The following is a 23,950-nucleotide window of genomic DNA, read 5'->3' as shown; positions in this document are numbered from 1 at the left end:
AAGGAACCCTGGCATGCCCAACACAGACACCAAGTTCCAGTCGCCTGGTCTGGCCATCGGGAAGAGAAGACGAATATGGATCAACGATCGAGGGGTCCAATGTAGCCAGCCTGCACCTGAATCGACCAAGTGAAACAACCAAGGACGGGTTCCTCGTCCTACTCAGCGACAGATTCAAGAATATATGGAGATATATGCCAAAATGAGCAATATGTGAGCCAGCCGACCGTCCCCAGAATACATTTGCTCGTCCTCAATGTAACCAACGGGGGTCGCCGTGACCAATCATACCATGTACGCACTCATCGTCAGACACCGAAAACTGATCGTAGACCGATGACTGGATTAGCAGGAGTAGATGGGGAATCACCGAGATCATCATGGGCGATTCAACCGGTGATCCTCAATTTAAAGAATACCTGGCCATCGTACCCACGAATTTTGTGTTAACCCAGATGACTCCGTTTGATTCCTTTGCTCCGCCTTATTGACCATGCCATGTCGTTTGTCAGGGTCGCCTTATCTATATATCTCACCTTCCTGCTTCCTACTACCAGGCAGCCTGATTTGGATGGAGAAGGTCCGCTATTTTTGCGCCCCAAGACAATGATACGGTTTGAGACTCGAATGGCGGTGGTACTAGGCGTTCGTGAAGCACTGACGGTCATGTGCGGTTCCACGAATAGCTTCTGCAGCGTATTTCAACTCGGTTTCAACCCGCGGGGTTCCTGCCAGCTGACACCGTGACTTGACCCTCAGGGGATGATTGATCGTGCTTATCAATACATATCAAGAGGTCTATATCATAGATCCGGCGTGAACGAACTGATGGTGGTCGTGATGCTGGCTGCGTCCGTAGTTGAAGGCGATTATCCGGGCCGTCAATGAACCTTTGGTTCTGTTTATTTCTAAAGCCTTTGCCAAACAATAAGTGTTCCGTACGCCACTTGGTGACCGTCAAGCGAGAAACAGGCACCACAAAGATCGTCTAAAAAACTGATTGCGGCACGCTGAAACGTGATAACACAAACTAACGGGGCTAACCAAGAACGCTCTGCAATGTCGGGTATTCCCGATGGCAAGTACTTATCAGTACTACCAATCTTACGTCACTCTTGATCGGGGACTTCTTCCCTTCTTCTACCTCTCAGAGGCCTCCTCTGGCGCACATCTGTTGGTAGAGGGCACCGTCTTTCGCACTGCCAGCTGTGTCCTCGTGTTTCTCTTGTGCTTCTCCAATCACCAATCATTCACATCGTACGATATCACTACAATAACAGCGGGCCGTCTAGTTCTGCTTTTCCGGCTTCATATGACTGCAATCCGTTATCGACGTCTTTCTACCACAATAATAATATTCCGTGCTGCGCGTGTATCTACAGTTAATGACCAAGAGTCCGACACACCGTATCTCCCTTACTACACCCTCCAGAGGCATCAATAAGTACAATGCTTCTCTCATACCCAAGACCCCACTACAGTCGATATGCACCGCAGAAGCCCAATCCAAATCCAAGTTCCGGTTTCTTCTGATATACGTGACAACGCACAAGTGGATAGGTTTGCGCCCGGAATCTGTTGTCGATGACTTTTTCTACAACGATTGTGCCGTGTTCTGTGAACGGCGATCAACAAGTCCAAGTTTGGCTCTCGTGCGCAAGCATACATTTAACAACCGCGAACCTAATACATTCCGCATCTCTTTTGCATCCTTCAAAGGTATAAGTTATATGAACAACTCTGATGGCTCAATGCTCCACGAAAGCTGATATGAGATTCAAATTAAGTGAGATGATCAAGACACCGTAGACTTTGCCGCAGCACGCAGTCTATCTCTACATCACAGCACAAAGTTCATCGTGTCACGATCATCGGCCCAGAGTCTCGCATACTCCAAACATAGTCTGTAGACGTACGCTATTACCAAACCAAGTCAAGTCAACCAATTTGCAAATACATGCCCGCAAAGCTAGAACGCACCTTCCATATCGACAGTCCTCCCTATCGTCTTCCTCCACTGTCGGCCCGCACGTGCGATGCGCTGTAAACGCTGGTCGCCATCTAGTGACTGTATTGGGTGCGTTGTAGTCAAATTTGCAGCGGCCAAAGTTGACGGCGAAGGTCCGGAGAAATACGCGTGGATGTTGTATACCTCGGCATAAGACGAGGATAAAGGTATATAGTGTAGCCTTGCTTGCTATTCAGCCTTGCATCCGAGTGCCAGTTATAAAACACACCATGGCTGTAACCAATCTGACATGTACTCCCGCCATACAGTACTCTTTATGACGGCACTTTCACTAGATAAAAGTGCCAAGAAACGTCCCGAGTAACCCATACCGTCAAGATCAAGGAGATATTTATACGCCCAGTGCTGGCCCAGAGGAACGGGTGATGCAAAGCGATGACCTTTTCTGAGTGCTTCCTCGCCGCCAGGATACCCGCCAGTTGTCGAAACAAATGCAACATCCATTACGTCGTCATTTAGCTGTCGTGCAGGCACCTCAGCGGTAATGAAGTCGTTAGTGCTTGAGGGGTCAGCATGGACAATAGTCCGATTTCTTGCTGCACTCTCGTGTGTCATGTGAAGAAACCTGTCATGAAAGATGAGAATCACGTGATAGGGTAGCAAGAACTGATTACCTGTGTCTCTGGTAATTCGACGCATAGCCCGGGGGTGTGCTACCACCACCAGTGTCTGCGCCCCGCCAGAAAACGACGCCTACCTTTTCTTCCCATGGAACCTCCAAATCATCAACGTCATGGGGTTCATCACCGTGAGCATTGAAACCGTAAGTGTACCTGGGATGTTGTGTAAAATAATAGTGGCTCGGAATCCTAATATCCAAGAACCCTGAGGCCTTTGCGGGAGATAAAACAGGGTAAAGTACAGGTATCGTGCGCCAGTCCGAGAAAAAGTGGCCTTGGGAAGAGTGAGCCCAAGGATATGAACAGTAATCGATGGAATCCTCCACGCTTGGCACAAAAGTGAATTCGTCTCCAGGAGCTGGAGCGGAGCCGAAGAAAACTTTTACATTTTCAGCATTGGGATTGCGGTATGAACTGTAGAGGCGACGGGCTTCGGCTTCAGGAGGACATGTTCGGCGATAAGCTGCCCAAACACTCCCTTGCCCCTTCCAATCAGAAGTGAAGTCAGATCCAACCATGGAGGTTATTCCACCTGAGGCGCAGTTAATGCATGATTCTAAATTCACCAATGACATATGTAACAGACCTGATGAATCTTGTAACGTCATGTTAGGAAATTGGCGGTGTTCCCAAGGTACCAAGATCCTGCCCTCCGCCTTCGAGTTGATGGCAAATTGCATGTCAGGGAGCTAGAGGCCTTGGTGAACAGAATGAATGGACAGAGAGAGCTGGGCAAACACACCTTATCTTGAAATTTCTCGAGTAAACTCATAAACCCCAATGCTCTATGTCCGCGCTCGCTACCCGACTTGTCAATGGAGGTGCCTTCGACCTTGCCATTGACGATGCGGACCAAATCAATAGACGGAAGTTCGGTAACCTGCAAAATAAACGTCATGGTACCGTAGTGGAGGGGAGATCACACTTACTTGGACTGTCCTCCTTCGAAACTCTACACCAGACATATTCCAGAACGGTGCCAGGTCTTCATCAATGGCGTCAAACTCGTCCACCAGTCTCACATTGTTTTCCTGCGCGAATTTCCACCAATCTCCAAAACCTCTGGGAGGCTCGCGCCCGTATCTTTTCCTATATTCAGTCACAGCGGCTGCAAGAGTTTTGCTTTGCCTCGAGAGCATATGCTTGAACTTCTCCTCCGCATCCGCCATCAATTTCGGTATGGGATGTTCGGTGAGAGTGTATGGTTTCCCATCCTTCACAAAAGGGAGCCACTTGGAGGAAGTCGAGAACCAGTTTGCTCGTGAACTCAAGTCTCGTCCAGAAGTTTGATCGTTGTGACCGGCGAAAAGGCCGGCTTGCATAAAAAAGAGGAAGACACAGACGAGGAATATCCAGCCGCGCCATCTTGTTGGCTGTGCATCACCTTTATTGATGGACCGCATTGTTGAGGTGAGTATGAGACCCTGCACTATGGAGCGCGGAGATTACGTTCAAGGTAAGATAGCTGAGGTGAACATGGAGAAGATTCTACGTGTACCGGAAATACGTAATTAATATTGATACCTTTTTCAAAATTATACATTGTTCTGACGATTAAGTCTGCCATGGCCAGCTGCCACGCATGACCGCATTTTGGACATGCGAGCAGGATTAAGAGATGTGCATATCCATATGATGAAATGTTGAGTTCATTTTTGTATTACATGAAACTGATTGGCCCACTGAACGTTCTGGGCATCATTGGTAACATCACAAAGCAAAGGTATGTCATGCTGACTGAGGAGGCAGTAGCTGAAGACCCCGTCCGACTTTGAACTGAGTAATCGCTTACCATGCATGGCGCTGATCGACAGATATAAAGCCGACTCTGAGGTCCCTTGTCATCGCTCGCAAATTGCATCTCCTAACAAAATTATGGCGGAATCAAAGGCCTGGCTAGGTAAGTTCTCGGTATTTGTTCATCGGGCTCCGCGAATTGACGAACCGATGCAAGTTACTGGATCGTCTTCGGGATTCGGTCGCTCCATGACCGAACTCCTGTTAAAGAACGGAAATAGAGTGATAGCAACTCTACGGCGCAAAGAAGCCCTGTACGATCTTGCCGAACAGTATCCGTCTTCTCAATTGTTGATCGTCCAGACGGATGTCGTAAAGACTTCGGAGGTCGTTGCCGCATTCGCAAAAGCCAAAGAGGTGTTCGGACGTGTCGATGTCGTGTTCAACAACGCAGGCATGGCTATTCTCGGAGAGATGGAGTCTATGAGCGATGAAGACGCTCGTCAAATCTTCGAAGTGAACTTTTGGGGTGCATCAAATGTCACAAGGGAGGCTATTCGGATGTTCAGGGAAGTGAACAAACCTATCGGAGGAAGATTATTGCAGGTTTCTTCTTCACTGGGCTTACGTGGAAGAGCTGCAGCATCCTACTATGCCGCATCGTGAGTGAACATGGCTATGTGTGATTTCAATGCTCACCAACAGCTACTTCTGACAATAGTAAACATGGTAAGCGTGTTTGTTTAAGGCCATAGCAGTATCTCAAACTGGATCTCCAGCATTGGAAGGATTCAGTGAGAGTCTCGCACAAGAACTGGACCCAGCTTGGAATATACAGGTTTAGTCAGTTTAGTCTGAAGATGGAACTCAAGCTGATGCCAGGTAGATCACCATAATCGAACCAGGTCCATTCCGTACGGCTATGTTCAGGGGCAACATGCAACTTGTTCCTTAACATTCAGCATATGCAGACCCAGAGCTACCTGGTTCTAAATTCCGCCAGTTTATGACTTCAACTGTGGCTGATGGAGACACTGAAAAGGCGGTGGTGGTCATTGAGAAGCTCACTCACCTAGATGATCCACCGCTAAGAATTCCATTGCACAGGCTTGCAGTCAGAGCGGGGAGAGAGAAGGCCAAGAGTCTCACTGAAACCATAGATAGATACGAATCATGGACAGAAAACGTCTACTTCGGGTAGTACAGTTGATGCGATTTACTCTTGTCTGAGGCCTATCAGCAGAAGTGCATTGTACCATTGATGACATTCAGGAAGCCTTTGGCGTGCAGTGACGGCTAGGTTCGTCCAAGTGACTCCTTACACGCGGGATTATAAGAAATAGAAAATCAAGGATGTGTGAAGTGCATAGCATACCTTCCAGAGCCCGGCGCCAAATCATATCCGGCCTGAGATAGATTTTAAATGTATTCAGATAGGAAGTATTTAAGGCCAGCGCGAGGCTGCTTGAGTGGGAAACAAGCAAAGAATGCACGGGAAGAGTAAGAGATATAACACGGAGGTTTGCCAGACCACAGACCATTCTTTCGGTAAATACAATCTCCGATTGATCTCAGGTAGAGACGGCGGATGCTGCACGTCGGGTCGCCGATAACTGTCTCGTCGATTGGGAATGCTGCCACTTGCTCATCGATGCATCAGTCGCTGCCACTCACGTTAGGTCCCCGAATCGTTGACGAGTACTGAGTACTGAGTGTTCAAACAAGCTTTGTGGTTCGTCATTTGTATATACTAGGTCATGTGATCGCGTCATTCAGTAAGAAACAATTCATGCTCCATAGTCCGCGTCAACCACAAGGATATTTGCTGCCATCTGAATATCATTAGAAAAGTATTCCATAATCAAGAATTATAAGTGCGGCACCAGACTAGTCCATGACACCACCTTGTATGCATCAGGAGGAAGATTGCGTAAAGTGGTGAACATAAGTACCAAGAGCACGACACGAGCTGTGATGTACAACGTGACAAGTGCGCAGCAAGTCATAAGATATACACCCCATATGATGTGCCTTTCTGAATCGGGTAGGCGCCGTACTAGATAAATTATTTCCGAGTTTAAGTAGGCACTCAAACAAAGGCAGGGTGTGCAAGTTGTAACGACGGCACTTATGCGCCATAGCACCTGTTCCTCGTATGTTGGGAACGCAAAAAACCAAGCCATACAGTGGATGCCGCCGAATATGATTGCCATAATCAATGCAGCTTGCTGAAGAATCGTTTTGTCCGAAACGTTGAGTTCAATGCTGCCATCAAATGTTGGAACTTGAAGTTTTCGAGATGTGGGAATATCAGCCCAGCCTATCAGTTCTATAATTGGGCTGAAGGCTCGAGGCAAGTATCGAAGCCGAGCGAATTCATCTCTGTCGCTGACACTAATGCAGACATAATCAACAACGGTATGATTGTTGAGGCACATACTACATACTCAATGTGATCCTCTGGCCTTGACTCGCTCGACTTCCAGTACACTGGATGTGGACATCGCACATCGAGAGGCTTGTTCCACCACACAGCATAAGTTAGGAAATTAAGAACCGCAAAAGCGAGTGTTCCCACTTCGAGCTGAGTGGTTTCGAGGCGATAGATAGCGCGGGTGATGAGCTGCATAACGAACCAGGCCACCTGAAGCATGACCAATCCTTTCGATATCGCATTGCCTTTGCTTTTGTCATGAATCTGGTTTGCTGTTAGGGTAGGGACTTTGATACACTTGTCATGTATCAGTTTGAGGATGTGCTTAGGTTGTAGCGTGCGGTAGGGTTCATCGTTCACATAAAGCATAAAACCACCCATAAGCACAAAGAAGCTGTGCGTCCGAGTCCACGTAAAATCTAAGGATGCATATGAGTCAACATTGGGGTGAGCACGAATCTGACTCACCTTCCGAGTCGGACTCGGATTGCTCTGACTGAATCCGCCTTACAACCCACCTCACGAGAGCACAAAGGAAATGCCAAAGAGACACCGGCACGCCTGTAACAAGCAGGACAGAGAGGCGAACGAAAGCCTCAGTCAAGTGCAGAGAGAGGCGAAGGAAGGGATTCGCAGTTCTAGGTGCTTCAATAAACTCACTTTCTAGAAACGAACGTGTAGTGAGTTGTGCGATGTCACAGAGTTTCCAAAAACCCAACTCACCTTCAGACTCCGGACGAACATTGGGATACCCTGATTCCTTGAACTGTCTGGTGACTTGATGAGCGCTGAACCACTGGCGCATAGCCCATGTAACAATCAGCTCAGGAGCGATTAGCGCCATTATCATGATTCCAAATTGTCGCCATAGAATGCGATACCAGCTGCTGTTCTTAGGACTTGGGATATTGGGGTGGATGGCACTGTATATGCATGCGAAAAGAGTGAGAACCGAGCTGGAGATGATAGACCATAGGGTTCTGGTCGTGAATGATGGGGCTTTAAAACTCTCATCATTAGTAGTAGTATTTGTTGTGTTTGTTGTAGCTTGGATTACTTCAATGAGGTAAAGGAAGAAGCAGAAAAGTGGTAAGCACATTTTTAATATTGAATGTCACTTTGGGGTGGTATTGCGGCATGCATCTTGTTCACTATTTGTATGTTACTGGCAGGCGTTAGTACAGGGCTGAGAATAGGCTGTTCTTATCTCTCGAGCCTGAGCGTTCCGACGTTCACGAAAACAAGATACTATTACCTGGATCCTTGGGTACCCTGCCCATCGCCGCTGCCTCCAAAACTTGACGTCGAACATTAATATTGTATTAGTAATGGCACTTGCAATACGCCATCAATGTTGTTATATCTTTTTTCCGTGCTCTGGGCGTACGGCATGCCTCAACCTCGCAGGGTTCTGTTCTTGCTAAGCACATGCCATCCCTTCAAGTGTTTCGTCGTGCATACATGCAAGGCTATGGCTCTGATCGCGGCCCTTGGCGTTATCGTCTCTTTCCAGAGCACGAGCTACGTGCCCAGATCCTGAAACGCTGCGCAACTAATATCTCAAGTGACGGAAGGAGCCTTGGGGCTTCTCTCCAGCCTCACGTTAGTTCAGTCAACGAGGACAGATATCTGATTATGGATTTAAGCCTTCCAAATGGTGTTTGGAGCTTGAACTGTGTCTTCGATGGTGCGTGCTACTATGAGGCACTACAAATACACCTTTCCCCTCGCATCTTATTAAACAATACAACATCTTCTATGCAGGGCATGGAGGGCATGAAACAGCTGACTACCTTGTCTCCGAATTGCCCTCCCTTTTAATGGCTGGACTGTTGCCCACCGTGACCAACTTGGAGGGCGTTTCAGATGTTCTCACCAGAGCGATTTTTGACGTGGATGAAGCAATAACACGGGACTTCCTCGAAATATTCCCTGAAGAAGTCGACGAGATCGCTACGATGTCAGATATAACAGTCAAAGCGCGGGTCAACGACCAGTCATCCGGAGGACTCAATCATCAGAAAGCCCTACGTTGCTTGAGGGGATCTACAATCTTATTGACGCTCGTCGACCCTACAAAGAAACATCTTTGGGTGCTAAATCTCGGTGATGGCTTAGTGGGTAAGCTGAGGTGAAGGGTTCAAGCGGAAATCACTGACATCGACTTTGGAGCAGTGCTCGGAAGTAGACGAGACGCGAGTTCACAATGGAATGCATCCATCTTGAGCGATAATCACAATGGCAACAACCCTGCTGAGGCTGATCGCATTAAACAGCAACACCCTGGCGAACCAGAATGCATCTTCGACGATAGAGTGCTCGGTAATCTTGCTGTCACGAGAGGTAAGCCTATCGAATGCACTGGATCAATTGATCTCACTGTGATGCGGCGTCAAGCTGTTGGCGACCACAGCTTTAAACTGCCTCGCATCTACGCCGAGAAAATATTTTTAAATGTAGAACCGGGGTTTCGTGTCCCTGCTGCGATTGAGTCTTTCATTCCACGAAATCTGAGCCCACCATACGTCTCGAATCTCGCAAGCGTTCGTTATGTCGACCTCCATGAGCAGTCAAGCTGCGACTGCCTTATCCTGATGTGTTCCGACGGGCTGGTTGACCTTTACATGGATGACCCAGATCACGTTGAATCCCTTACATCTCTCGTCCAGAAGTGGGTGGGAATAGTAGGTGACGTCGTGAAAGACGACATTCAGGAGGCAATGCTGCGCTTGTTAAGACATGCACTGGGCGCAGAAGACATCGACAGCGTCTCATGTATGCTTAACGTAGACATGCCTGTCCCTTACATGGATGATACGACTGTCATCTTACAAGTGCTGTAGCATCCGATACGAAGGCGTGTGCATGTAGGGGGTAACGGATGCGGATTGTACAGATGCCAAGTGCCAGAAATGCTGCGTTTGTAAATTACAGATAAAAGTCAGAAAAACGTCGAGCCCTGCATCATCGCAAGTCCACGATCTCCAGCGGGATGTCTTTCATTTGCACGTGCCCCTTGTCTGCGTCCTAAACAACCGATCAATAGCTGTGGACGAACCACTCCAGAAGCTACGCACCGTGTAGATCAGGACTTCTGGGTGCGGGTGGAAGGCTTCCTTGACATTGCAGTCCAAAATTGTTTGCAAGCCTGGGGGGTCGGTGAGGCGGAAAATTCCAAAGCTAACCGTGTAAATAATTAAGACACGAGTGGTGTGAGCAATGTGGTACGCACTTGGGAGTGAACTTTGGGGTGCAAACAACGGCAAAGGACTCGGGAAGCATGCGCTGAAATCCAGAACGTGTATGTAGATCAACCGACGACATAAAGCCTTCGTAAAGGGCCAGTAAGCAAGAGGTTTTGTGCTAAATTTAAGGACCCACAGGATTGTGAAGGGTGCGTGTGAATCTAACGAAGATCGTTAGACGCAGATACACAGAACAACCGGAGGAAACATACCACTGGTGTCTGCATGTATCTTTCATCTATGGTGAATATATCAACATTCGTGTTTGTCTGCGGTGTATCATACATACAGCGCATATACTGAGCTAGGCACTGTGTACCGTAATTATAGGGCCGGAATAGACACTGATACAAACAAAAAGTGAGCAGACTGGCCCTGGAGTCATCACGCTAATGGCCCAAAAGCAAATATGTTAGTGGAAGCATCACGGGTGAAAATGAGTATGTAAGAGGCGAATGCAAACATCTTGTGTCTCAAGGATGGTTAATGTTGGCGATGCAGTCGAGGTCGGACTCCGAGAGACAGCAGCAGGAGGTCATGGATGGGCTGCACAAAGGTCGCGGGAAGTCACTCATCACGCATATTGTCATTAGACAACGCCAGCGGGCTGCGGGAGACTGCAGGTAGGACGTATAGTCGTCAGGTCCTGCGGTTGCAGGCTTGCTTATTTTAGCATACTGCAAAACAAAACAAATTTGTTTTGAGCTTACAATACGGCGACAACTGCCAGCAACTCTGAGCCGATCCGATTCGACTGAGCTGATACACGATAGAAACGAAAGTATAAGCGTAAATGCGACTTGCGGCTACTTAGTCACAGGCTTTGCTGGCATTTTGGAGGATAAATATTGGAAACGATCGGTCGTGTAAGTTGCGTAGAAGGAGTGTATGGAGCGGTGGGATGGGCACGGGTATTGAAGGGACTAATGGGTTAAGTTCGGGTTCAGGATGCAAAGAAAACGGTTCTCTGGGCGAGGACGCAAAGCCCTTCTCTTCAACATGCTCACCAACATGATCCTCATCCTCGTGTTTATACTCATCGTCCCCAAACAGATCCGCGCTTCAAAGCTGTGTTATCTCCTCCACAGCTCGCTTTATCCGGATCAACAAACTCTGCGCGTCCTCTTCATCCTCACTAAGTAAGGTCAGTGGGACCTTGAAAGGGGATCCAAATGGTTTCACTGAGAAGAGCTTCGTAGGTGATGTGCAGGTGGGAACTTTCATAGGACACGCGCATCTTTAAGTACTTGGTTAGTGACATGCTTATTTTCCCGCATTCAGTGGACGACGCACCGCGCTCGCTGGCAATGTGAATAACAGAGTACAGCAGTGAGGAAAACTTCCTGGGCGTGGTTCCATTACTCGCTCCCAAAGGGGCAGAGGGTGTAGAGGGTGCGACAGATAACCGTCTGAGCCCTGGTACCTGTGCGGGAGAAGGGTTGGGTGTAGTAGGTGTGGCTGATGGAGACACTGATAAGGCGGTGGTGGTTATTGAGAAACTCGCTCACCTAGATGATCCACCGCTAAGATTTCCATTGCACAGGATTGCAGTCAGAGCAGGGAGAGAGAAGGCCAAGAGTCTCACCGAAACCATAGATAGATACGAATCATGGACGAAAAACGTCTACTTCACGTAGTACAGCTGATGCGTAGTACCTACTTTAGACGCATTGGACTTGACGATGAACTTGAATGTGGCGGGATATAGCAAATGCTGATTACTCTTGTCTGAGGGATCAGCAGAAGTGCATTGTACGTTGATGACATTGAGAAAGCCTTTGGCGTGCAGTAACAGCTAGGTTCGTCCAAGTGACTCCTTACACGCGGGATTGTAAGAAATAGAAAATCAAGGATGTGTGAAGTCACTGAAGTGCATAGCATACCTTCTAGTAGACTCCAGAGCCCGGTGCTAAATCATATATCATATCCGGCCTGACACAAATTTAAAGTGGATTCAGATAGGACATATATAAGGCCAGCGCGAGGCTGCTTGAGTGGGGGACAAGCAATAGATGCACAGGAAGAGTGAGAGATATGACACGGAGGTTTCAGTCAGAGTCATGTGATCGCGACAGTCCGCGTCAACCACAAGGATATTTCAAAATTTGCCGCCATCTGAATATCATTAGAAAAGTGTGAATCGTATCTTGAGCAACATAATCAAGAATTAATTACAAGTGCGGCACCAAACTAGTCCACAACACCGTCTTGTATGCGTTAGGAGGAAGATTGCGTAAAGTGGTGAACATAAGTACCAAGAGGACAACACGAGCTATAATGTACAACATGGCAAATGGGAAACAAATCATAAGACATAGACCCCGCATGACGCGCATCAATGAATCGTGCTGTATTGAATCGATTATTTCCGCGGTCAAGTAGGCACCAAAACAAAGGTAGGGTATGCAAGTTGTAGCGACGGTACTTATACGCCATAGCACCTGTTCCTCGTATGTGGGGAACGCAAAAAACCAAGCCATACAATGGATGCCACCGAATATGGTTCCCATAGAATATCCAGCAAGCAGAAGAGCCATCCTGTCCTGAACTTCGAGTTTAATGCTGCCATCAAATGTTGGAACTTGAAGTTTTCGAGATGTGGGAATGTCAGCCCAGCCTATCAGCTCTAAGATTGGACTGAAGACTCGAGGCAAGTATCGAGGCCGAGCGAATTCGTCTTTGTCGCTGACACTAAGGTAGACATAATCAACAGCGGTATAATCGTTGAGGCGCATACATACTCAATGTGATCCTCTGGTCTTGACTCAGTTGACTTCCAGTACACTGGATGTGGACATTGCACATCGAGAGGCTTGTCCCACCACACAGCATAAGTTAGGAAATTAAGAGCCGCAAAAGCAAGTGTCCCCACTTCGAGCTGAGTGATTTCGAGGTGATAGACGGCGCGGGTGATGAGCTGCATAACAAACCAGGCGACCTGAAGCATGACCAATCCTTTCGATATCGCATTGCCTTTGCTCTTGTCGTGGATCTGCTTTGCTGTTATGGTAGGGACGTCGATACACTTTTCATGTATCAGTCTGAGAATGTGCTTGTGCTCTAGTGTACGGCAGGGTTCCCCCTTTGCATAAAGCATAAAACCACCCATGAGCACAAAGAAGCTGTGCGTCTGAGTCCACGTAGAAACTAAGGACACATGAGTCAACATTTGGGTGAGCACGGATTGGGCTTACCTTCAGAGTCGGGCTCGGAATGCTCTGACTGAATCCGTCTTGCAACCCACCCCACGAGAGCACAAAGGAAACGCCAAGGAGACACGAGCACAGATGATACACCTGTAACAAGCAGAAGATGGAGGCGAGCGGTACCCTGATTGACGCGGAGAAAGAGGAGAAGAATGGGATTTCTAGTTCCAGGTGTTTCAACAGACACCCTTTCTAAGGACATGTATAGTGAGTTGTGAGATGCAGAGTTTTCAAAAGTACCACTCACCTTCAAACGCCGAACGAACACTGGGATACCCCGATTCCTCGAACTGTCTTGTAACTTGTTGAGCGCTGAGCCACTGGCGCATAGCCCATGTAACCATCAACTCGGGAGCGATTAGTGCCATTATCATGATGCCAAGTTGTCGCCATATCATATCAAGGGAGCTGCTGTACTTCGGACTCGGGATATTGGGGTGGATGGCACTGTATGTGCACGCAAACAGAGTGAGAATGGAGCTGGAGATGATAGTCCATATGGTTCTGGTCGTGAATAATAGAGCTTTAAAACTGTCGTTAGTAGTGGTATCTGTTGTGTTTGTTGTACGTGCAGCCTGGACCACTCCAGCGAGATAGAGGGAGATGCAGAAAAGGAAAAGTACTAAGCGCATTATGATTGAATTTGGATGTCACTTTGGGGTGCATCACGGTATGCATCTTGTTCACTATTTGTATGTTACTGACGGGCGTTAGTACAATGGGGGTACTGAGGATAGGCTGGTATTATCTCTCAAGCGTTAAAACGTTACTGTGCATATTTCTACCTATTTGTCTATTGTGCGGATAATGAGCAGTTTCTGAATAAAATTACAAATATGCATAAGGATCAAATTCTATTGATTAAATTCAGAGTAAGTTTGGCAAAACAGGGAGAATTTGTTTCGTAATCTGCATACATTGCATGTCGACTTAATTTCCAAAATTTAGTTACAAATATTAAGACGCCTCCGAGGTTACAATTGTTCACGTATATTTCAGGTGACATTTCCAGGGCCATATGGAGGATCAAGTTACATATCAAACTCAAAGTCTGCCCACCTGGTAAACCCGAAAACAAATTTTAAAAATTATCATTATTTATCAACACGACAAATTGGTTTACAATTTGTAAATATGTCAAATATATGTACGAGTGGCCCTCTGAGAGGCTCACTCAGCTCACTCAATTCGACATTTCTAGAGTGGTTGGTTAACGCATGGCGCGATTAAACATGAATCTACTGTGCATTTAAATATCTCTGTAGATAATCCAGCGAGAGGACAACTAAAATGCTGGCAAAGCTTAAGAATGCGACTGAAAGTGCAATCACCATTGCTTGGGCCAGCTGAGAATAAGGCTGCAAATATGATATAAAGGCAGGGATGATATTGGTAAGACGTCAAGACTTACCTTTCGTAAAGCGATGGGCATTTTGGTAGCCTTGATAAGACACACTTCGATGACATAGAAGTCGTTGGTTGATTCCTGAATGCGATCTTGGAGTTTTTCGAGTTGACACGAACCTAAACGAGAGCCTGCATATTTCTATACCAAATGTGAGTGGGGGGACTTGAGCCAGAAGAATGACTGACTGACCCGACGTAAAACCATGTGCGATGAGATACCCTGCAGTATGTAAGTTAACGTGAACGCAAACAGATTTCTATACAAATGTAAGTGCGGAACTGATACCCTGCGGTATGTATACTAGTTTTCGAGGTACAGCAAGGTTTGCAAAATCATAATTATACAAGGTTACCTGTAACAATAGCTTATATACAATAAGACTTCGATGACTACAAAAGACTATGAAGGAAGGCTACTTGTAATAAGTACTAATGTACAATACACGTACTTAAGGCAATGATAGACGGAAGGAAAATATTAGTGTAAGGTTTCGATCCTAAGTAGTGAATGAGACTCAGTCGGAACTCCGACGGACAAATCCGGCAGCCACTCTGTGTCAGCCCGCTCAACCACTCGGGTATTTCCAGTGGAGTCTAAATCTGCCATTCACTACTTAAGCATTCGAAATCTCATTCCTTACTTCCTTTTGTTCTGTCATGTGTTAGTTATAGCTATAGCGATAGCGACAACTAAGTTTGAATGTTATTATTATATTTTGTAATAGCGTCGTAGCAGCGACTACAGTTTTAATATCAATTAAATCATTGTATTATGTAGGAGCGTCCTAATGGCAGAATTATAGTCATTCTGACCCGAAGCTTGAAGAACAAAAAAGGTGTCATGACTTATGACAATGCCCCTCAAGTTCAGGCCTACGGTGCAACACCCTTGAAGCACAACAAGCTGTCATAACGCATCGGACTTACGGTGCTACTCAATGGTGTAATATGAAATGTGTAAGTACAAGTCATTTAATTTGATTTTCTGCGCTAACTGATACACCGCCCAGGCAATAGGTTGATGGTCTTGAGTGATGGAATCTTATTGTCCAAATGCTAAGTTTTCAATTGTTGTAACGGTAGCTTTTGCAAGCTCATTCTCCTTAGCTTCGCTTCAATGGTCGAAAGCTCCCAGCAATGTGAGCCTTAAATACAGGATATTACATCCTTTGAGACCGATTTCCTATCTGTGATTATGGCTCATCATTTAATGCTGGATGATGAACCCGAGATCCACCCCAATCCTCAAAATATTGCTACAGCTATCATCAGAATTGGGCGAACTGCCCACAAGTATGTGGCAAAGTTGGACATTTTCACCGTCACTTATGAGGTTGCAATTTTTCTAGTTTCCTCACTTGCGGGAACCCCGGTTTGCCTGCCCCCAGTGTGCCAGAACACTGGGCTAATCTAGAGTACAGACGATCCGATAACACTTCATTAACATACAGGCCATACAGGCCATACACCTCGTTCACACCCTCCCCTTCGCACGAAGGGCAACATTCTAGCCACTCCATGCGTCGTGTGTCCCAGACTCCTCAATTGTCTCTGTTGAATATCGCCTCCCCTGAATCTTCATCTACATTTGCCGACTCTCAGTTTAACATGACCGAGTATCTGTTCTCGCCTCTTACCACATCGTCATCCACGCCGTCTGGTTCTCCATCTATTCCGATACCCATGTCTCCGTCCATCCCTACAACACATACTGACCTGGCTACTGTTACTCCAACAACGCCAATTACAGTCTCTCCAGTGTCTACTATACCTGTCTATCTGACCACCTCAGATACCCAACATGGCGATGTTCCCATGGGCGACGAGCATTCATCCCAGGTCAATGATGATGATGATGTGATGGAACAGGACATAGCAACAGTTGTTCCTCCACTCATCACCCCTGTTTTACAACCAATTCAACATCCTCCTTCCACCAGCTCCACGCGAACGAGACCGTTGCCATTACCAAACACTGCAGAAACTTATTCGGGCCAGCTGTTAAATAAGCAATTCGCTGAATTATCCGACAAAATAGTCGGTCCTGCTCTTAGCAAAGCCATTGACGGTATGATTCCGGCGATGGTTGAACGGATAGCGGGCGAGATTAGAGGTCTCTCCTCTCCGTGCTCTCACCACCCTCGCGTCTTGAAACGCGGGTCTGTTGAAGATTACGATACCGAGCCTGAACATGAGGACGATCTCACCCCTTCCCCTCACAGGAAGCATCCAGGAAAGTGTGGTACTAAAAACCATTTACATGTACGTCTGGATTACATCTTTGTGAAAAGGGACTAATCAATATCAATTATAGGACTTGTTTCGTAAATATCTTCGGGATAAACACTTTCTGAAGTTGAAGTCCAAGAATGGTCCCCTGCCGCAATCACCTCCGTCGCATGTGGTCGAAGCATATAATCGTGATAATGATAACCCGCCAACTTTGGACAAAATTGCTATCGATTGGCAGGACTCTTTGAGGTCCTCTGTGTGGAACGCTGAGGCGGTCGATTTACTAGTAGTAGACTTTCAAGAAAAAGTCAAGACAGGCAGTTTCCCATTGGTAATTTTCGACAACGACACAATGAACCTCGATAACTTGTGCGTGCTTTGCATCAACAAGCTCCGTCGCACTCAACAAGCTTGTCGAGAGCACATGAAGATTGAAGGATTCGAAGACAGTCAACAGAGGGAGGTCGCTACCCGTGACTTGTCTTATCGTAACAGTCGAAGGCAACACTTAGATAGGTGTAATACCTGTAAACATGGGGTAAGTGGATATCATTCTTTCCACCATTTTGTCTCTAATGTCTTTGTAGACGCTCGAAAGACATAGGAAAGTCGTTGACCAAAATCGCCACCGTAACCCTCAATCTTGGGACACGATCAGGCGCATAATTGATTGGCTTGATGTTGATGGAATGAGCGGGGATGAAACTGACACCCCTCTTGGTGTGACACCAAAGATCGTGAGGCATGTGGCTCTCCCATGGATCAGTCCGGCCATCACTGATCTCCTTCACGCTATTGAGTCCTACGTTCCCACAGTGTATGAGGAGAACATGTCAGTCCCGGTTGGTAACTCATCACTTCTTCGTCTCATGGAGGCCAAACGCACCTCAAAAAACTCTATTGCAATCGCACGTCTCCCCGCAATTGGTATGATGACAATTGGTTCAAAGCCCATTCAAGCAGTGCGCGGGCAATGCTTGATGTGTGCAAAGACTTTGATGTCCCGCTCTTGGTTCGTATTTGCATTTGAAAATTTAAAATGTTACTTACCTCCTGATAGGGTGCCTATTATTCTGCGAATGATATTCGTCGGTAAATTTGCATCGCAGACATTCGCGTTCTACCATCCGAACCTGTATGGCACTTTTTCTATTGTGTTAGACTTGCTACAATGTATTCTAGATTATTACTACGTAAATCTTGTTCGCAAGTCCCGACAAGGAACAAGCACATAATGACAAGAATACCGAGTCTACAGATCGTTGTGGATAATTATTGAAGTTGGTGTGTGTTCGTTTCACTGCCAACATCAATTGTCCATAATGTTCATTGTTCGACTGTGGGAACTTCTCAATCTCAATTTGGGATTCACTACAAATAGACGTCTAGTGCCTCGGGACTCCTCTTGGACTTCATCATACAGTACGGATTTTACATTATTAGTGTAGGAGTTCAATTGGCATTCACGATAAATAGGCGCTTCACGCATTAGAACTTTCCATCATACCTAGATAGTTCGAACAACCTATTAGACTCGGATCGATGTCTAAATGGCCAGCATCTTATGAAATTGCTCCAGAAGGGTCTATCAAACACGTCAAGCAAACTAATGTGAGTATCGAAACATTATGTTTGTTTAAGCTAACGCAATTTTATTTAAAGGCAATGGTTACAGCCCAGACTAAGAGCTTCCTCGATCTCCAGGCGCAGGTGGACTGGGAGGAGATGATAGACGAGGTAGAGGACGAAGAAGGTAGAGTTCTTGGATATTGTCGATTTCTGCAACTGTCTCATCTTGCTGTACAGACGACAATGCCTTTGTAGTCCCCGATGATCAGGCTTCTGATAATGATCAATCATCATCATCAGACCCCCTGCAAAACGAGGCAGCATGGGATATCCTGCAGGCATTTCTCAAAACTGACATGCAGTACGATGAAATGGAGAGGCAACTTGTTTCATACCTCGATGAGCAATATCATGCAGAGGACTGGACGGAGGCGAAGAGGGTCTTATTCTCGGGCGATGGGGACAATCGGCTGTCCTTGATCAATCTTCTCGCTCTCAAGGAACAGCACATTGCACCAGCGAAACTGGCGCAGCTCTCAAGTGGGTCAAACCTTCAGCGTGGACTTACTTGGCAGGACAGGGTCCAACGAATTCAAGATAAGTATGCATCAAGTTCTACGTTGTTGCCAGTCCAACCTTCGCTGCGACGTGTTCCTTCGTCCGGCGAGTACACACGGGACATCATCAACAAATATATGTCCAACAAAATCAGTTCTAGTCATGCCTATTTCCTCATGGAGACAGAATTTTCTGATGACTCAACGTTGATGAGTTTTTGGGAGTCCGTACTGGACGCCGTCGTGGACGCTGACACAAGTGAGGCAAAACGTCAGGTATTTGCCAAGTGGACATCGGACGTAGAACATGTGATGTCACACGCAGCACAATCAACAACCTTCGCCCAGCCTCAACAAGGAGAAAGAGTGCTCGAGAAGCCCACAAGTACTCAAGATGTTGAGAAAATGGCAACACCTGACCTCCCAACGTGGCTTGTCACAGTGCCCTGTAGGTACATTTCCCCTATGAATATGGTGTATCTAATATCTAGTCTTAGCGTCCAAAACATCTTATTTAGCAACGCAGCTGAAAAAGAAGGGTTTTGAAGTCTATACACACTCAACCCTCCCAGGTCATTTCTGTGTCAAGGCCGAAAATACTTACGTTATCAGGGAAGCTTGGCCCTCCTCTCACATCCACTGCTACTTCAATGTTCTTTTTATCCCTCCGAAGGACCAGACCTTGAGCAAACCTAGCGTGGCAATTCCTGGCTGGTATCATCCCATACGTGGCCAGTATTGGCATGATGTGGGATACGGACACTCTTATGATCCGGAATCCGACATCATCACAATCTTAGTTGCATCCAGGGCACTCACAAGGCAGGGTGTCAGGGTGGACTCTCACATGCCGCGCCTGTACGATACTCCTAATGGCCTGTTGACCTGTGAAAATCGAGGCAAGACATACATACATGGTTTTCTGGCGCTTAAATTGCGTAGAACTGCAGTTGTTGAAATCCCCATTCCCGCCCCAGATAACATTTTATTCCACAATGAATCGAAATGCAATCCCACATTCGTACAGTCTACATTGCATGCATATGCCTCACAACACTTGGTGGAAGGCGACCTCGTAAGGGTTAGAGCAGGGGAAATGGTTGGATGCACCGCCAAGATTGATTGCATTGACATGGGTACCCATTTGGCATCAGCATACATGGAGGATTCATTGCACGTGGAGAAAGTCTCTCCCAGACCACTTATGTTTTCCCTCGTTGATTTGGAGAGGAAATTTCGGGTGGGGGACAATGTTTGTGTGCTTGATCATAGCATAGTGGCGTCGGCTTTCAAGGGGAAAAATGGCATTGTCGTTCAAATCGATGAGGACACTGTTGTTGTACACGACCAGTCTTCTCAGTGCCAGGTAAGTGACTCCGCGACTTTTATATCATTGTTGACATTTCTTCAAGTTCACTGTTGCAATCGACTCTTTGGCGACGTTCATCGGGGATTTCACTAAAAAGGATCCTGCTAATGTAACAACCGTCATTGAAACTCCAATGAAAGGGGATCATGTCGTTGTAACCGAGGGTTTCTATGCTTGTGAATTTGGGGAGGTCTCCGAGGTTGACCTCAGGACCCAAATGCTCGTGTTCTTCTCGGAATCACAACAATTACGCATCACGGTGCCCATACGTATGACGGCATTCAATCCTAATCCAGCTGCACTTCGACACACTCCCGAGCGCGGATATGACCTTGTAGCTGGTGATATCATTCAAGTGGTTAGAGGCAAGCGGCTCTGTGCGTCAGGCAAGGTCTTGCACGTCAATCTGGATAATTCAACTTTGACGTTTGAAGACATGCCCCACACCGAGGTTTGTTTGTTTTAGTCAATCTCATTCATTTACATTTAACAGATATAATCATAGTTCACCACCCGCATAACATATGTTGCAAGAATTGGCAGGAAAGGGGATCGTGATCTGATGCAGGACTGTATTGGCAAAGATGTCATAATAATATCTGGTCCAATGAAATCCTATCGAGGCACGTTGCATTCGCTCTCCCAGGACAAATGCCAGGTTGCCATTGTTCAGGGTTCAAAACAAGAATTCCGGTGAGAGCACACTTTCGCTTTATCTGTTCGATACTCACACACATGTAGCCGGTCTGGAGTTCTCCTCACTGGTGTTCGCTTGCCTTATAAGCTCCAAATGGATTTTAACAAATTAGTTCGGTCTTTGTTTATCCAGTCCCCGCATGTGACCCCCCCTCGCACTCCTCGTCACTCACCTCCTCCCGAGGCATCACGTTCTGATCTGCCTACTGATGCTACACTACAATCATGGGATGCCCCCGCAGAGTCAGTGTTGCTAGAACTGAATCGCCAACAAGATCTTAGTTCTGGTGAGGCTCTCTTTTAATACCTGACTGGAGCTGTCATCTGACCTCCCACAGCCTCTCAGGACCCTTGGACAATCAATGAGGCTGACAAGGAAGACTTACAATTGCATCCTGCTAATGCGAGTTCATCGTCCTCTCTTGGTATAGCCTCATTGGCTTATGCACTGTCTGCGCTCGCTCACATTTATTACAGCAGATAGCCTGACCAGCATGTTCCACGATACTCATATTGCTGGCTTGTGCTGCAATTGGCACATGAAGTTACACGTAGTAAAGACATCGCCTGCCACATGGTTTAACAACTTCATGGATCGGCTCGTGAATACGGTCGCCCTGGACCCATTCGTCCTCTCTAATTCGCTGGTCAAACATGGCAAAATTGCCATCAGATATTCTTCCAGAACGAAGAACACTGGGATGAAGGTGGATACAATTCCTCTAGAATTTCTCACCCCGGAACCTCCGACAGGAAAAAACAGGAAATTCACTTTGATCCGAGGCGAATTCATGGGCAGCGTTCATACTACGATGCTTAGGCAATGGCACGGGTAACCCGCGGGTATCCACGAGCATACCCGCACCCGTATCTGCCACTTACCCGCACCCACGGCCCAAGGGTATGCTCGGGTACAGGTTTCGACGAGGGTATGCAAAGGGTATCATGGGTATATAACCCGCGGCAGGTAACCCACGACCCACGCATTCATGTAGATAGATCTATCATAGGTACAAGGGATGTCAGTAGTAGCAACACAATAACAACTAAATATTGATAACATCCCAGCCATCAACCAATTGATCCTCCTCACCGTCGACATCGTTCAACACTGCAACTGCTTTGACGTCGTCGTCGTGCACCAAACCCAACTGGCTCCAGATCCCAACACACAGCAAGGCCCGAGTTGTCTGCGAACATGCGAGAGCAGCAGTCGTCCATGGCTAAAAATATGTTCGACATCAACGGATGTAGCTGGTGTCAATGTGAGTAGCAGTATGACAAAAAACGAGGAGAAAACATACCAGGAATTGTTAGATAATCGAGTGCCATGCGCGAGAGACGCAGATAAGTTGTACGGTGCTTGTGCCACCATGAAATGACATTGGGGACATGCTCACACTTTGTGCTGAGGTATGCGGTAAGTTCGTCTGAAGAGGCCGAGTTCCTGGGAGCCGCAAGAGCCGGAATATGGTCGAAAATGTTCTCTTTTCTTGATGTCTGTGAGTATCGGATCAATGTGTTAGTAACGATCCTGATTGAACCAAATCAAACATACCTTTGGAACCTGTGATTCATGCTCACCATCCGCCGACTCTCCATCCGCCGAACCGGTTGGCATGTCAGCATATGTGAAGTCAAACTCGTGGCGCACAAGGTCAGAGGCCATCTGGATCCACTCTGCCTCCCATCCAGCAGTCTTGAAGTAGCTCAGTTTGTGATGCGGATGAAGCACTTTAAATAGATTAGTATAGTGAACATTACAGAGTGAATGAAAACTTACCCATTGCTATGCGGTATGTTTGAGAAGAGTCGGTAAGGGAATAGTACCTGTCCAAGGTCTTCTTGCCCATAGCGAGTGCGGCACGAATGGCGCTATTCAAGTTCTGGTCGAAGGAATGGGTAGTGAGTGATTCGTTGATGTGATCCATGGCTGGGATTACAGTAGCAAGGTTTGGCGTGGCACGGGAAAAGTAGGTGGTGGCATCCTTCAAGATCTTTATTGGTGTGAGCTTGAGGAATTAATAAATAGGGACTGCTTGACTCACCGCTAATGTGTCACGCAATTGTGTAGCTATCTTCCACTCTTTCTCGCTGAGCTTGAACTTGCGCAGGCCGAATTTGCGGTCCCCAGTGAAAACATCCAGAGCTTGCTGATACTTGATTGCGAAGTCCAACATGTCGAACGTGGAGTTCCACCGCGTCGATACGTCCCGAGGCATGACACGAGCCTTCAGTTCCAGCTCTTCAAGTAGCGCCTTCCAAGCAGGCAGTAATAGTGTGGATGAATGCACAATCCTGAATGCAAGTTTGCGAAGCTGCAAGGCACGTGTTCAACACATCAGTATGTCGTTCCATTATGTAATCTTGATTCCTTACCTTCACAAGCACAAGCTTAACAGGTCGCAGGTTCTTGTGGAGTTCCTCTCGCTCATGAGCCGTCAGGTTTGTGCTCTCATCAACCCACCCTTCAATGTTGTCTATGTCAGTGTCCTCTGGATTGCCCTCACCTCGTTCGGCAATGGTGTATCCATCATCGTTATCGGTACCTTTCGCCAACTCTTGCAAGAGTCGTTCTTCCTCATCCATGTCATCTTCCAGGACGTCCATTGCTTCAGGTGCCTCGTCATCCAATCGAGCCTGCTCTTTTTTAGGTACGTCAAACAGTTTGATGATGGACTTCGCAATGAGATTGACAATATGTAGAAAACAACGTGTTCGGCTCAGTGCGCCACCGAACGAATCCATGCACTTGGCAAGTTCTGTTGTCAGCATGTCATTAGAGCTTGCATTGTCGCCCATCAAACTCAACATCTTCCCACTTGGTAAGTACTGTACTAGAAGCTATG

The 23,950-nt window shown here is 46.9% G+C and overlaps 12 protein-coding genes across 12 annotated transcripts; 5 read left to right on the top strand and 7 right to left on the bottom strand.

Moving 5' to 3' along the window:
- The first annotated feature begins 207 nt into the window (after positions 1 to 207).
- On the top strand, positions 208 to 850 carry F5147DRAFT_726462 (uncharacterized protein). The gene has a single exon (XM_041439178.1). The coding sequence runs from the start codon at positions 499 to 501 to the stop codon at positions 745 to 747; it is 249 nt and encodes an 82-aa protein (XP_041285738.1). The 5' UTR covers positions 208 to 498; the 3' UTR covers positions 748 to 850.
- Positions 851 to 1,840: 990 nt separating this feature from the next.
- Positions 1,841 to 3,818, bottom strand: F5147DRAFT_748398 (glycosyltransferase family 90 protein; the record flags this gene model as incomplete). Its single annotated transcript, XM_041440063.1, has 7 exons — positions 1,841 to 1,917; positions 1,981 to 2,189; positions 2,238 to 2,594; positions 2,644 to 3,181; positions 3,236 to 3,338; positions 3,392 to 3,529; positions 3,579 to 3,818. 7 exons carry the CDS (start codon positions 3,816 to 3,818, stop codon positions 1,841 to 1,843), a joined length of 1,662 nt encoding a protein of 553 aa, XP_041285737.1.
- Positions 3,819 to 4,342: 524 nt separating this feature from the next.
- F5147DRAFT_841230 (NAD(P)-binding protein) lies at positions 4,343 to 5,587 on the top strand (the record flags this gene model as incomplete). Its single annotated transcript, XM_041444359.1, has 7 exons — positions 4,343 to 4,386; positions 4,442 to 4,549; positions 4,604 to 5,048; positions 5,108 to 5,115; positions 5,166 to 5,224; positions 5,273 to 5,300; positions 5,358 to 5,587. The coding sequence occupies exons 1-7, from the start codon at positions 4,380 to 4,382 to the stop codon at positions 5,585 to 5,587; spliced, it is 885 nt and encodes a 294-aa protein (XP_041285736.1). The 5' UTR covers positions 4,343 to 4,379.
- Positions 5,588 to 6,184: 597 nt separating this feature from the next.
- Positions 6,185 to 7,879, bottom strand: F5147DRAFT_43177 (uncharacterized protein). The gene is made up of 4 exons (XM_041429820.1): positions 7,544 to 7,879; positions 7,289 to 7,483; positions 6,834 to 7,239; positions 6,185 to 6,780 (listed from the first exon to the last, which is right to left on the bottom strand). The coding sequence occupies exons 1-4, from the start codon at positions 7,668 to 7,670 to the stop codon at positions 6,255 to 6,257; spliced, it is 1,254 nt and encodes a 417-aa protein (XP_041285735.1). The 5' UTR covers positions 7,671 to 7,879; the 3' UTR covers positions 6,185 to 6,254.
- Positions 7,880 to 8,166: 287 nt separating this feature from the next.
- Positions 8,167 to 10,000, top strand: F5147DRAFT_43111 (phosphatase 2C-like domain-containing protein). The gene is made up of 4 exons (XM_041429813.1): positions 8,167 to 8,507; positions 8,585 to 8,941; positions 8,996 to 9,163; positions 9,218 to 10,000. The coding sequence occupies exons 1-4, from the start codon at positions 8,249 to 8,251 to the stop codon at positions 9,661 to 9,663; spliced, it is 1,230 nt and encodes a 409-aa protein (XP_041285734.1). The 5' UTR covers positions 8,167 to 8,248; the 3' UTR covers positions 9,664 to 10,000.
- On the bottom strand, positions 9,724 to 10,806 carry F5147DRAFT_43132 (uncharacterized protein). Its single transcript, XM_041429817.1, has 7 exons — positions 10,776 to 10,806; positions 10,355 to 10,724; positions 10,278 to 10,303; positions 10,202 to 10,226; positions 10,053 to 10,149; positions 9,898 to 10,000; positions 9,724 to 9,847 (listed from the first exon to the last, which is right to left on the bottom strand). The coding sequence occupies exons 2-7, from the start codon at positions 10,359 to 10,361 to the stop codon at positions 9,785 to 9,787; spliced, it is 321 nt and encodes a 106-aa protein (XP_041285733.1). The 5' UTR covers positions 10,362 to 10,724; positions 10,776 to 10,806; the 3' UTR covers positions 9,724 to 9,784.
- Positions 10,807 to 12,206: 1,400 nt separating this feature from the next.
- On the bottom strand, positions 12,207 to 14,021 carry F5147DRAFT_43099 (uncharacterized protein). The gene is made up of 4 exons (XM_041429810.1): positions 13,519 to 14,021; positions 13,260 to 13,463; positions 12,807 to 13,212; positions 12,207 to 12,756 (listed from the first exon to the last, which is right to left on the bottom strand). The coding sequence occupies exons 1-4, from the start codon at positions 13,901 to 13,903 to the stop codon at positions 12,237 to 12,239; spliced, it is 1,515 nt and encodes a 504-aa protein (XP_041285732.1). The 5' UTR covers positions 13,904 to 14,021; the 3' UTR covers positions 12,207 to 12,236.
- A 488-nt stretch (positions 14,022 to 14,509) lies between these two features.
- On the bottom strand, positions 14,510 to 14,883 carry F5147DRAFT_780816 (uncharacterized protein; the record flags this gene model as incomplete). The annotated part of the gene is made up of 3 exons (XM_041442519.1): positions 14,510 to 14,629; positions 14,683 to 14,817; positions 14,869 to 14,883. The coding sequence occupies 3 exons, from the start codon at positions 14,881 to 14,883 to the stop codon at positions 14,510 to 14,512; spliced, it is 270 nt and encodes an 89-aa protein (XP_041285731.1).
- Positions 14,884 to 15,873: 990 nt separating this feature from the next.
- F5147DRAFT_780815 (uncharacterized protein) lies at positions 15,874 to 18,006 on the top strand (the record flags this gene model as incomplete). Its single annotated transcript, XM_041442518.1, has 6 exons — positions 15,874 to 15,971; positions 16,028 to 16,940; positions 16,993 to 17,448; positions 17,498 to 17,837; positions 17,903 to 17,922; positions 17,971 to 18,006. 6 exons carry the CDS (start codon positions 15,874 to 15,876, stop codon positions 18,004 to 18,006), a joined length of 1,863 nt encoding a protein of 620 aa, XP_041285730.1.
- Positions 18,007 to 18,452: 446 nt separating this feature from the next.
- Positions 18,453 to 21,937, top strand: F5147DRAFT_788635 (uncharacterized protein; the record flags this gene model as incomplete). Its single annotated transcript, XM_041442994.1, has 9 exons — positions 18,453 to 18,521; positions 18,573 to 18,663; positions 18,717 to 19,484; positions 19,534 to 20,402; positions 20,449 to 20,856; positions 20,911 to 21,098; positions 21,147 to 21,388; positions 21,440 to 21,526; positions 21,579 to 21,937. 9 exons carry the CDS (start codon positions 18,453 to 18,455, stop codon positions 21,935 to 21,937), a joined length of 3,081 nt encoding a protein of 1,026 aa, XP_041285729.1.
- A 686-nt stretch (positions 21,938 to 22,623) lies between these two features.
- Positions 22,624 to 23,281, bottom strand: F5147DRAFT_587426 (uncharacterized protein; the record flags this gene model as incomplete). Its single annotated transcript, XM_041431991.1, has 3 exons — positions 22,624 to 22,835; positions 22,885 to 23,098; positions 23,150 to 23,281. The coding sequence occupies 3 exons, from the start codon at positions 23,279 to 23,281 to the stop codon at positions 22,624 to 22,626; spliced, it is 558 nt and encodes a 185-aa protein (XP_041285728.1).
- A 433-nt stretch (positions 23,282 to 23,714) lies between these two features.
- F5147DRAFT_561336 (uncharacterized protein) lies at positions 23,715 to 23,915 on the bottom strand (the record flags this gene model as incomplete). The annotated part of the gene is made up of 1 exon (XM_041430591.1): positions 23,715 to 23,915. A coding segment is annotated over one exon (201 nt), but the record flags the coding sequence as incomplete, so codon positions are not given.
- Positions 23,916 to 23,950: the final 35 nt, after the last annotated feature.

The sequence above is a fragment of the Suillus discolor genome (genome assembly GCF_016758755.1).
Source record: "Suillus discolor strain FC423 chromosome Unknown F5147scaffold_116, whole genome shotgun sequence".
In the NCBI taxonomy this organism is placed as follows: Eukaryota; Fungi; Basidiomycota; class Agaricomycetes; order Boletales; family Suillaceae; genus Suillus; species Suillus discolor.
The sequence above is the reverse complement of the archived record's forward strand: the minus strand, read 5'-3'. Positions and strand labels throughout refer to the sequence as shown.